Here is a 13,802-nt window from a genome sequence, read left to right as displayed (position 1 = left end):
AGGCATGTCATCAGCTGTATTCCCAAAGGAAAAGAAATTAATAGAAACAGGTCGTATTTTAAATTCTGATTTCTTGTCAAAAAGCTGGCATGACTTATAAACTCCAATAAAGTCAGTCTCTCTGATTAGCTTATTTTGTTCCCTCCTACTCCATTGTAATATCTGACTGACTTAATGGCTCACTTTAGAAAATGGAAGCAATTTAACTTCTTTTTTTTTTTTCCTTCCTTCCAAAGTATCTATCACAACTGTTTTGATAAGAGTTACTCTTTTTTTTTTCCAGGTTAACTTTTGCTTTCCTTTTGCTATATTTCAGTCACCGGTTTTGAGCTAATGACAGAGTAATATTCTGAGAAGTTTGGAAGTGATTGGGTGGACTGAATAACTTAATTTTCATTTCACTACATCTATTCTGTACTGATAAGATGATAAGAAGTATATTGGAGTCATTATATATTCCTTTCTGACATCATGGAAATCAGGCCTTGGATAACTGGCAACTAATGAGGTAACTGCCCTGTTCCACCAACAGTATAACAATTAGTCCTTCTGCAACCCAACAGCACTTCCCTGTCTTCTTGAATTTTTCTATCATTATTAACCAACTAATATTGTTAGAACTGGTTTGAAGTCTTTACAAAGACTTCTGAAAGGGCTTTTAAATTAAGTTCTGACTATGTGTAAAGCCTTGTCTCTCCATTCTTCCCTTCAAGTACCTTCTCAAGTATCACCATGCTAAGAAAATGTGAAGTAACAAATGCTTAAAATAAATGTAAATAATAACTTTTTCTTCTGCATGTCTTGCAGAAGGCTTTACTCTTGACCTCAAGAGGAGAGACCATTCAAACTCAGAAACATAGGTTTTAACTGGTGGAATAACAAGGGATCAAAATATTTGTCCATGAAACAGTAGTAGGCATGAAGTAGTAGTAATAGTAGTAACTAGTAGTAATGAAGAAATTAGTACCTCTCCATAATAAGAAATTATGAAATCCACATTCTCAGTGCTTAGGAAATCGTAAGCTTTACAGATAACCAGCCAGACTGAATTTAAAAAATACTTCACTCCTTTCTTCTTTTCTGTACAACAAGCATTGACTGTCTTTCCTGAAATGTGCTGAGAAGCCCTTTCACATCATGTTTTCACATAGTTAACTATTAGTTAAAAATCTATTTACCTAAACTATTTACTAAAACTATTTATTTAACTAACAGTTAAAACTATTAGTTTTTAAGTAATTGTTTTACCTTATAATTTCAGCTAATGTTATTAGGAAGAAAAATTACTTAGTATGCCCCAAAAGAGTGCATTGAGATGCTCTAGCTTTGCATTTCTATTACCATATTGTGATTTTCAAAGAAAAGGGCATTAAAAGGTATTTTAATCTACTGAATAATGATGACAAATATAAATTATTTACAAAATATCTCTAAAATGTCAAACTCAGCAAATGTTAAAATAAAAAATGTAAATAAGTCAGAATAACTTCATATTCACATGCTAGTACAGTTATCATGTTAGGTTTAGGACTGGGAATTGCAAAGCTACATAACATGTTTTTTCAGTTTCTAAGCCAACTTCATGCAATGGCTTGCATTACATTGTAAATGCTTTAAGTTAGCTATAAGACAATCGTAAGTATTACTCTTATTGTCCAAAACATATGGGGTCCACATTACATATTTAGAAATAAAAAGTACATTGCCAAAGCATCCATGCACGTCCATTCCACCCAGCAATGATACTCCCCACATATATGCAAGTGTCCACATACATGCTGCTTTTACTTTGTACACTCTCTCTTACATATTAGTCATTTTACATTTAGCAATTTGGAACACAGAAATTATTGATCTGACAACTACCAAATTGCTGAGAATAATTTGCTTCTCCTCCCAACCTTTTTTACCTCCTAAGCACATGTGGGAGGAAATGATAATTTCTTTAGTTACTGATCAAGATTAAAAAGAGAAAAGGAAAAATAGCTTAAAAAATTAACATACACTTGCAATATTTTACCAGCTCAGGCTCATGCAAAGTTAGGTGCTTACCAAGTCTTATGAATCTGTCTACGAGATTCAGTAATAGAGATATTTTGGGGGAGGTTTTGCCTGTCTCAAGACAGTGGGATCAAGACAGCGTAATTTGTTTAACAATAGTAGATTGGCCTTTGTAAAATAATGACTTTCAAACACTGATTAAGGCGTAATTCAACTGCTGTTTCTCTTCCTTCCTTCCTTCTAATTTAATTCATCTTATGTTGAATAGTTGTATATTATGTTGTAAAAGAAGAATTCAAATCTGAACGTGCTCTGATGACAGAAAGAGGGACACAAACCATACTCTCTGCACATATGGGATGCAGCACGTGAAGGTACATTAAAATTACATTACTCACTGTAACAAAGTGTCCTTCAGTCTATTTGCAAACACAATTTTCTCCCGTTTTCAAATAATTGCAGACTGTCAGAATGAGATGAAGTTGCTTTAGCAAGACTAAAGGATCAAATGGCAGAAGTCTCAAAGGTTCTTGGCAGCTATAGGTATTCAACTCAGGTTTTGATCATCGACTTAAGTATGATTTGGCTTTATTTGTAACATATGTCCTTCTGCAAACCAACACTCTGGTCAAAGTCTGACAACTGACTTCAACAGGGAAAATAATTTGTTGATAACATTTTTGCTGATTGTACAATCATGATATAGTTACTAACAGGGAACACATTGTCACTTGGCTACTTTCAGAGATAAGCTATTTGTGCTTGGTCTGACCTCTCAATTCAGAAAATGATGACCTTGTGACATTGCTGCAATCAAAAAAAATTGTTAGGAATGCCTCCTAAAGGACTCAAAGAATAAACAGAGAGAGAAAGAATGAGTAAAAAAACCACTCCAATTTGTTCTGAACTCATATATACCTGAACGCATAGCATCTTTTTGAATGCTTTCATAATCATGCCAGTCCTTCCTTTTCAGGCCATCAGTCCAGGTAAAGAGCTGTCCATCTCCCAGCCCCAAAGGAAGTGTCTGTGAAAAGAATAAATAAACAAACAAATAAATATATACATACATAAGTGGTTCATGTTATTACAGAGGAACCCTCATAATATGGCAGTAGCCATGCTCAGTTTATTCGATGCAAATATCGAAACTTTACCATGATAAATGAAGTTATTTTTCTAAATACTGTGAGAACACACAGTGAATTTAGTTCTTGACAAACAATTATTTGAAGTATATCAAACGTCTGGAGCTTAACATTTCTCTTTTCAGCAGTGTTCTGATATGACTTCTTGGCAAGAAGCTCATGGAGATTAAATGGACTACTCAAACTGAACAGGTTTCAAAACTGCCTTATCCTTCAACACATGAAGGACTTGGATTTTTTTTTCTTTAAAGTATCACTTGTGCAAGACTGGAGTTGTAGTTACTCTGCACTTTACTACGTTCCCCTTTTATTTTTTGCTCAGTTTTTTTTTTTTAATAGCTGCTACTAAGTTATTGTTATTCACACAAAGGCAAAGGACTGCATCAAAGGCCCAGTGCAAAGAAATTCTCAAAGCACCTTCAAATCCTGCAGATCTTCACAATAAGCAGTAAGGGTAAAAATACCCCAAAACACACCCCCACAGAATACCTAGAAAAGAAACCCCCATACAATGTGTAGTTGGTAAGCTAACTTCTCCTTTCCAAACTACAAATTCCTGGGTAAAAGTAAACACTGCTTTTAGCATCTAAGCAAGATTATCTTACCAGAGCTCTTTTTTCCCCCCCTCTCTTGATTCTTTCTGCTAAAAGCTAGTATTTTTATGAAAATTAAGAATCAAAAATACAATTACAAGTACATGAAATGTAGATTTATTGCTAATAAGAATAACATGAAAACTCTAGCTCTGCTAATTACAGGTTTAAATCAGTAAGTTCTCCAGAACAAAAGGCATGAAATGCATGCTAGAAATGCTCTCAAAGTTATGAGAAAACACACTCAAACAGCAGTCCCAGGGACACAACATCTGATCAGCGTTCTACTAGGAAAAACTGAAAGCCCTGCAAAAATCTCATGCCTGTGTAATAGTGAAGCTTTGCCCTTCGTGTTTGAATTTCGCAAACCCAATGAACACGCGGGACTCACCTATACTCTCTTGCTGATTTTACACCACTGGCTGCACAGAACTGGATGGCACTCACTGACTCCAAGTGAGATTGTCCCAGCGTGCTCAGTCAGAGTTTCTTTTTTCTAAGACAGACAAATATATGCCAAGCTACATGATGCAGATCTGGTTGCTAAGCCATCCTTAAACTGGATTTCAAAGGCTTTTGGATTTGTAAGCAAGAAGTTAGGAATGCCAGACATGACTGGTTACCTTCAAGCAAAGGATGCTAGAAATCCTGGCTGACAAAGATTTATGCTGAAAATATCTGGTTTTGGTCAGCTGAGAATGCTGGATATTCAGGGCAAAATGCTGTGAGCTCAGTGCTCTCCATCAAATCTCTGAAATACTGAGGAAAAGCCATCACACTTGGCTAGTATGGCCTACATTTCTAAGTTTTAGTATTAAAGGTAACTTATGTTACATAATGCCAAATTGCAATCTAGTTTGTTTATTCTTCTGTTACCACTTCTGCAGACATATTCCAAGAAACTACTGTTGACATATTTAAATATGATAAAAGTCAGAGGTTCACACATAAAAGAACTGAAGAACTTAATACATCCTGATAAAAATATGCCAGGTTATCAAAACATCTACCCTTTCATGTTATTAAAATGAAATCATTAATTACAATAATTTTTGAGTTCAAGCAAGGTGAATGTTCTAATAGTAATATGAAATTGCTTGGGTTCTAAAGTCAGAAGCATAAGGTAGAACACAGGCTGCAACAGCATTAATCATGATTCTTAAGCACAAATTTCTAAAATAATCTACTCTGAAGCAGTAACTGGTTCTTTAAAGTCAGACCCAGACAGATTCACTTCAATTAAACTTGCAGCCTCCTCAGTATGGGCACAGCTGGTGTGAATCACTTGGAACCAAAAATGAATGACTATTTCAACTATCAAAAGCAGGATAAACTTTACTTTTGTGACCTTTGATTCCTGTGCTAGCTTCTTTCCCTAAAAGTAGTTACTTAATTGGCAAGTTTACAGGACACTGAAACAAAGCTGAGGAGTAGAGTTTACAGCTGGTTTCCTGTTATCTATTTGCATTTTGATGCCATTACTCCTTAAAAATATTAATTACACATAGCTACTTTACCTGATAGCATTTACAATTCTAATGCACCAGGAGACTCTTGCAAGCATAACACAGTTAAATAAATATATCTACTAAAATAAATCTAGCAAAAGGATAAATATAAATCCAAATATCATATGATAGACAAAAACCAATAGAAGTCTTGCTGTGGCTCATATTTTGGAACAGTAACATTGTCCTAAGAGGAACGAGGAAACAAACCACTGTATTGGTGCCATTAGAAGATGCGGTTTAACTACTGAGAGTATTGTTTGGATTGCTGGGATTTCTTTTTAATAAATCCCTTAACTCCCTCACATTGTACCAGGGCAACTTTTCAGCTCTAACATCCTTTCAGTGTAAGGGGAATTCAATAGAATGCCCTCGTGTGTCACTTGGTAAAACCAGTATTCAGACAGCACCGCCTCAACGCTGACTGAGCTCTGTGACCCCTACAGGGACTGGACTTTACAAAATTCACTCTGTGAACACACTACTTTCACTTGTGCAGTGAGCATGAAACAGGGCTTAGAAAGGGATGTCGAGTTGCACAGAAAAGCTCTCTGGGAAGAGCAAGAGTTTGGCAGCGCAAGTTCTTTAGCTATGAAGAAATCTGAACTGCCTTTGGTCCCTCAACTAAGTATCTCCCTTGTCAGCAATTGAATGATTTTTTTTTCTTTTTTTTCAAGTTGCTATATTGTTTAACAAGATACAAAAGAATTTGAGAAAATGGATTTCTCCATTTCACTTCTACCTAAGGGTAAACAAATTGCATTTTGAAAGACCTTAAAACACAGTTTCTGGAATCTTTTAAAACTGTTAAAGGCTCCATTGTAAAACTAAATATGCTTACATGCCTCTTTTACCCAGATGATAATGACTGGAAGAGCTCCCATTTCTAAAGCATTTCTAACTGTGAAGGAAGAAAAAGAAAAAAAAAAAGAAAAATAATTCGGTATTCTTATTCTAGCATTTGTCTTCTCCCTACATACTTTTCTTTCCCAGTTCTCCATCTTTTTTGCTACCTTGACAATTTAAACTGTTTAGCATGAAACTAGGAGCAGCTCTGGCTTGGTTATACACAGGCTGACTCTCTGGTGTAATGGCTGGATAATAACAACCACCAAGTGTTGCTACTTGAAAAAATGCATATGAGAAAGCCCATACAACTCGACAACCCATCTAAGAATGACAAGTTCTGAGCTGGCAAATATGACATCAAAAGATGGAGTGCGCCAAAAATCTGGCTTCTGAATTTTTGTAGAACACATATTTAACCATAAACTGATGGACTCAAGTGGAATAAAATTAATCACAAAACATAGGTACAAATGCTTAAGAAGGCAACAAAAGAAATTCTTCATTTTAGGGGTAATGTATAAACAGATCACAATTATTTAATTTATGCTATAAAATTCATAACGAATTAAGCACAAAAATGTGTTATTAAACAAATAACAAAATTAGGTTGGGTTCCAATCCATAAAAGAAAAAAATTATCAAGGATTATTATCTCTGTGTAGGCAAATTACTGACCATACATCATAGGAGACATGGTATTCTGGAAATACACGTTTGTTATTGCACATCCTGGGTTTTTATGTAGTTAAATGGCAGCAACACTTCATGGATAGTGTGAAGTGTTAGTTCTACCCGTGCCTGTAAGAACACTAGTAGTCTTTTTGTATACATAATTGCCTTAGAAATGGAAAGCATGACTTCAGAACATCATGGTTCCTTCCTACACATGAAGTAAGCCTTCTTTCTGGTGGAAACCCAGATATGAGAAAAAAGAAGACTCAGGCACACCTGCCCTGCTTCTCCTCAGTACCTCATCCTAACACAAAAGTAAAGCTTACATATATTCTTTACTGACATATCAATACATGTGTGTGAGAAACCAGCTCTACTAAGCAGCTGAAACATACTCAGGGTTTTCCCCTCCAAAACATTTCTGTATGTCACCCAAAAACAGTGCAGTCTGTCCCTTGGGTTCATGAGATCAAGGCTTTTTCATCATTGCAGAACCACTACAACAGCAAATATCCCATTGCATACAAAGTGTTGGATTTTGACTGACTGTCAAAAAAATCCTACAACAATTTATCATCCGACCATTTGTTACATGTGGTATGTGCCTCTGAGTTACACATTTTTAAGTGTTTCAGTCCAAAAGGGATTACCCACCTACAGGAACATTACATACAGCAGCTGCCTTACTATTTCATTTTCACATTAACCTCAAATCTTTTGGGATGCAAGACTGATACAGTACTACATAAACTGAGGAGACTCTTCTTCTCCAGAGAAGACTTAACATCTGGTTCAATTACAGAGAATATGATAAGCACAAAAAATAGAGCTATTACCAAAAACTCACTCACATACTATTAGATCCCTCAGAGAGGAAAAAAAAAACTTCTCTACTTTGACATTTGAAAGCTTGAACTAAGAAACAATGCCTTCATTGAATAATTCATTTATTTTTAATTTCACTCTGTGGAGGCAGACAATTAGAGGGGACTCAGGCAAGGGAAGAGGATATATCAATGGAAATGCACCTTAAAAAAAATATATATATTACAGAAATTACAGATTTACTTTGAGCCTGAAGATTAGCTCGCTGGCTCTAGGGACATTTTACTAAACAACAACATATAATTGAACACTGCACTAACAAAATATTATATAATGATCAGCATAACCACTTCCAATTGTTTAATGAATTTTAGGACATATTCTTATTTGGACATAAATGCTTGTTCACACTCAGGAAAAGATACACACAGAAAATAAAGGCCGTGAAGAAGTACTTAGACACCTTTGGGGATATTTCAGGAGAAGCATAAAAATAACCACTGTTTGATTTCTCTTTGTTCTGGGAATAAAAGCTTCTGTAGAGTGTTTGTAAACAGTGTTGTGCAAAACACATAATTCACTACTTTTTTGTACCCTTTTAACATAGATCATTCTCAGGACTCTAAGCTGTGACCAACTACTCTGATCAAAATAGACAATAATGAAAAAACCAGAACTCACTGAGCAATTAAATTCATTCCTTCATAAAATAAAATTAAGGATAACTTTTTAACGAATGGTGTCACTGGATGTAAAACCATATGTTCATTATATATCAGTTGCAAAATCACAGTATGTTCATTTACCAAATTTCTCTTCTGGTATTATCAAAAGTATATGAAGACAGACATTCTCATGAATCTTCATCCCCAGCAGTTGGAAGAGTCATGAAAACAATTTATTTGGAAAGATTTCCCCTTTTCCTCATTATGGTACATTTTAGCACAAAATCATCAAAGCGAAATCTTGGCACTATGGCAGCCAAATGTGAAGTCAAGTGCTCAAGCAAAACCCATTCCAGTGCAGTGACTAGGTGAGAATATTAAAGACAAAAACCAAAATATTATTTCCCCTCATTAAGTGCTTGATCTAAGGCCACCTGATCGATGAAAAAGGTGTAAACTCCAAACATCATGCTATCTCATCTCTACACCTTTATGCTTAAGCTCTGAACACTGCCTGTGTGGCTCTTCTTTCCTGTATCTCTTCAGTGTTAGACTAAAAAACAAAAAAGGCCAATATCTAAACTGAGATCTGTGTATAAGTACCACACACAGAGAACAGGTACAGTACAGCCCTTAAGTGCCTGTGAAGCTCCCATCACCATAAAACGCAAGTACTAGATGCAGCAATTTGGATCCACCATGAATATTCCCTAAAGATAGCAGGAGCAGGCATTATTTTAGCATGGCCTAAAAAATATCAGCTGATAGTTTTGAAGCTCCATGTTTCCTGTCCAGATCCTTCTCTGGGATTCTGTCCCTCTAGGTGGGGAGCAGTGGCTGCAGTACGTGCAGTGGCAGGCTTTGGGGTGGGCAGCAGCTGCCCTGCACAAGGGGAGCCCAGGTCTCAATGCCACCCACAGACAGTTCCCACTGGTCCTGCACAAGGGGGAACACCCAGGTCTCAATGCCATCCACAGACAGTTCCCACTGGTCCTGCACAAGGGGGAGCCCAGGTCTCAATGCCACCCACAGACAGTTCCCACTGGTCCTGCACAAGGGGGAACACCCAGGTCTCAATGCCATCCACAGACAGTTCCCATTGGTCCTGAACAAGGGGGAACACCCAGGTCTCAATGCCATCCACAGACAGTTCCCATTGGTCCTGCCCCCCTGCTGGGCAGCCACTGCCTGCCAACATTGATGCCCATGGGAAAGGCACTTATGGTGAAGCCAAGGCTGGCCAGTAAAACGTAGAGAACTACTATTTGCTATCAAGAAAAGGTGTTAAAGGCTCTAAATCTAGAATATTTCAAAAATAATGAAAAAATCAAAATATATTGCGATATAATTACTGCCTTTTATTTTTACTCAATTTTTATATACTTTTAAAACACCTTAAAAAATGTGGCTCTAGATTTTTTTCCACATCCTTGGCTTGAAGCCATATAATAGAGACTTCAGGACATGATGAATTTCTTCATGTGCTCAGATTTCCTGTGCCACTTATTTGCTATGCCACAGCAAATAAGCGTTCATTGCACTGACATTTACATTAGTAGAAATAATTAGCCCAGCACATCAAAAAAAGGGCAGCACTTGATTTAGTCTGTGACATCTGAATGACTCGAGGTTATTTCATTTTCAAGACACTTATACCACACTTTTTGTGCTTGTAGATTCTAGACTATCATGGACAACCCAGTAGCATCATGGCATCAATTCCAAATCAAAGCTATTAATAATGTTATTTAGAAAATGCCAAGCTCCCCAAGCATTTCATTACAGAGACTTTTATAGACAGGTATAAAAAAGCTGTTATTGCTGCACTATGGTTATATATTTCAGGTCACAAAACTGCAGCAAAAAGGTTAAGTTAAAACATGAGCACAGAACTCCAGAGGAGTTTGTACTCCATATCTGTTGAATATGAAACATCATGAATTGCCAAAAGTGACCTACAAAGTCTGGCAGTGAACCCTAGCTTTCCAAATGACACAATTTGAACTGACTGTAGGACAGGGGGTAGAGTCTAGACTCAAAGGATAATACTGAAAAATAAAATAATAGAAATAATGAACAAGTATTCCACAGACCATGAAACTCCCATCTCTTTGTACCTGCTGACCTAAGCTGCTGATAGATTTGCTCAATAACTAAAACACCTAAACCTGTGTTTTCTTGGGTTTTTTTTCACTTGTGTCATTTCTAATTTAAGGAAAAGAAACCAAACTCAAGTGACATGAGCATTCATGTTGGACCTAAATGAATACATGCTGCCCATGTACTGCTTTCTCCAAGTCTTCTTTTTCAACTGAAGACGACTTTGACAGCACAATAGGGTCAGCTTGCAGAAGAGCCTGCATCCATATTGAACTATTCATTTTCAGGAAGTTCAAAAATCATACTTGAAATCGTGTTAATGATGCATTTTTTTTAAGAACTACCTTTTTCAGAAATTATTTTTAGCATCAAAAGACCTTAAAAGGGGTTTGAAGAAACTCAGCAGGATTTTTGCCAGTATTGGTTGGTTTTTAACCAAAAAATATCTGTAAGACTATTCTGATGAACAATATAAACAATGGCTTTGGGTGACTCCTGGAAGAGTTTATTATATGCTACGTTTCTGAGCTGTTTAATTATATGGCACATGGATACAGAAAATTTTAAGTATGTTCTTTATATAAACAGCCTTATTCTCCTTAAAAAACCAAAACAAAACCAAAAACCAACATCATACCAAATCACAAAAATCAAAACAGAACCCTACGTTCATGGAAAGAACCACATTGTTAGTAATTCTGTAATTTCTAAAAGGCTGAATAATAAAGATATGACAGAGCTTTTTCTTAATAGACTCATCATATGCATATTTTTCCTGAAGCTTAGAAAAATGTCTTTAGATTTTTACTATGCTGTCATGCTGTTTTGCATTGGCTACAGCACTAATTAACATAAAAAGTGCTTTTTCAGGATTCAAATGTCAGGTGTTTTAGGCAGGAATCCATTTCTTGCTTTATCTGCTTAGTGGTGATTAAAAATCTTATTTTCTTATGATAACTTCTGCTGTAATTTGCCTTTGCATTTCCTTTATTATAAGAGTATTCTCTCTTAGGAAACAGATTTTAAAAACAATGAAGAATGTTCACTACAGTTAGGTTACCCCTAATGAGTAAAATTCAACTTATGTGTTGCTTCATGAAGTAACAAGAATAATTTCAGAAGCATCTTTTTTTTTTTCCCTCCTCTCGTCCACCTCTTATAAAAATATGAGTTGCAGCATAACTGGAACATTGTTCAAATCTCTGTGGTACAACTGATAACAGCTTTGCAGCAAACCTGAAACCACTCATCCAGCAGACCCAGTAATACTAGAAAAGGTATCTACCAATTATTGTTGCTGATCAATAATTTCAGTAGAAATGGCTATTTTTTTTTCAGTTTTTTCACATTCTATTATAGGAGAAGCATTGTAAGAGAAAGGTCAGATGCAGAAACTAACTCTAGCCAAATTTGCTACCTAGAATGTTTTAGCATAACTTAAAAATTTGTTGCAAAAAACAATTTTCTATAGCAATGACATAGATTATTCTATACTTTTGACTACAACATAAGGTAAAACTTAATTTGACACCTTCAAGTATATGTAGAAGCTAATAGTATTCCAGGAGTAATTTTTTAATTGTTCAAAAAGGAAAGTACTAGATTTTTGAACAATAATTTTAATGAGTTTTAAATTATAATCTCTACAGTTGCATGACCATACAATGAAGCAGCTTGGCATACAGGTGAAATACAGTGACTTTTTATTTTATGTAGTTGTCTGCACATTTTTAGAAACAGTAGAGGGAAAATATGGATTTGTTTGAATATTATTTTTAATGTTTCTTGCTGATCTATGCCACAACAAAATTCATGTTCCATAGGCACCTATCTGGAGAATGCTCAAGCTTCTGGCATTATTAACCAATTTTTAATTTGCAGTTTATGTTACATTGGATTTAAGAAAAAAAACCCCAATGTTAAGTTGACTAAAGTAATGAACCCATGTTGGAAAATAATTGCACTTTAAGGAAGACCTTAAGCTAATGTGCACAAATGAGAGAAAACACTCTTATCAGCAAGCTTTCTGATGCTGCAGCATATGCATTAATACTCAATCTCTCAGAATTCTATTACTATGTGGGCACTGGATAGTAATTTCCATTGTCTAAGAGATTTTCAAACAAAGTCCACAGGCTGCTGGAGAAAACAAGCCGATTAAACATGACTGACAGGTTTACATCCTTGTTCAGTCATCTTAACACAAAGCTGATAAGGAGACCTCTTGCAAGGTCTTTGGAAGCATGACAATTTCTGTGCTTTGCGTGAGCTCAATGCAGATTTACTGAGACCAAAGACAGTCTTCCTAGTGCTTCCAGCATAATGAAGTTTGCACCTAAAGGAACTAAAATTTTTGGTGGTTGTACACTTTCACAGATGATCATAGAAGTCTGAGACTTGTCTGCTTAAAACAGTTCCTAAGCTCTAAGCTGAAGACACTGTTTAACTTCCCTATGTAAAGTCAGGTTGCATGTATATTGCATTTTTTTTCCAGTCTAACTATATCTCTTTTTACTACTATTATTGGTTTTTAGTTTTTTGGGATTTTCACGTAATTTTTTTGTTCAGGTCTAATCGTGCTTTCTCAATCTGACTTAGCTCCATACCTTTTAGGTACACAGTCCCCCAGTTATTAACTTTTTGTAAGAATTTTTAAGTCAAGCTATTCCCACGCTTCCTTCTATTTATAGGTAACTCTAAAAATTAAGTAATTTGAGGGAGATTTTACAAAATAGCACTGTTTAATATACTCCCTTCATGTGAGAAAAAGTTTTTCACTCTTATTTTCTAGCAACAGAAAAATAACAAAATGATATAAGAAATATCTTAACATATTAAACCAGATTAGATTTGGCTCACCTTTCCATGAATCCAGTCAATTGCAAGAACAGGAAAATTAATAACACCAAAATAAATTGACTACTACAAAAAATTCAAAGAATTTTTTTTGTAAAGTTCAACAATCAGTTGCAGAATCATAAAAATGCATCTGAAAGTTCCTTCGAGGTATAATCTTACCCCACCTCAGATCTGGACTGGGTATGCCTAAATCATATCCACCCTTGTCGATTTCCAATAGAAGAGATTGCACAAGCACTCAAGGCAATTTCCTTCAATACTTAATTATTCTTGCAATTAGGAAATTTCCCCTTTCATCTAACCTGCGTTACTTGCCATAACTTAGGCCCTTCATTTCTTTGTTCTTTTCACCAGGGACAAGAATAAAATATTTCCTTTCTAGCAGCTACATTTTCATGGACATGAAAATTATTTTCTCTCATAGATTAAATGTTCTTATTTTTTCAACTGCTTCTTAGCTCTTGTTGCTGACCCTGAAATATATGAAACTTTGAGAACAGCATTACTTTGTTAGTAATTGGATAAGGCTAAGAACAGCAAGTGTAAAATGCTTATTAAAAACCCCCAAACAAACCAACAAGA

General features: G+C 35.6%; 1 protein-coding gene across 1 annotated transcript in view; it reads right to left on the bottom strand.

Moving 5' to 3' along the window:
- Positions 1-13,802, bottom strand: part of GALNTL6 (polypeptide N-acetylgalactosaminyltransferase like 6) — a 377,013-nt gene that overhangs the window by 266,464 nt on the left and 96,747 nt on the right. The window contains exon 2 of the mRNA XM_059845667.1: positions 2,920-3,028. Coding sequence (XP_059701650.1) covers positions 2,920-3,028 — 109 coding nt within the window. The remainder of the gene's footprint in view (positions 1-2,919; positions 3,029-13,802) is intronic.

Source organism: Haemorhous mexicanus, chromosome 4 (assembly GCF_027477595.1).
Source record: "Haemorhous mexicanus isolate bHaeMex1 chromosome 4, bHaeMex1.pri, whole genome shotgun sequence".
In the NCBI taxonomy this organism is placed as follows: domain Eukaryota; kingdom Metazoa; phylum Chordata; class Aves; order Passeriformes; family Fringillidae; genus Haemorhous; species Haemorhous mexicanus.
This window is presented reverse-complemented; position numbering and strand designations above follow the sequence as displayed.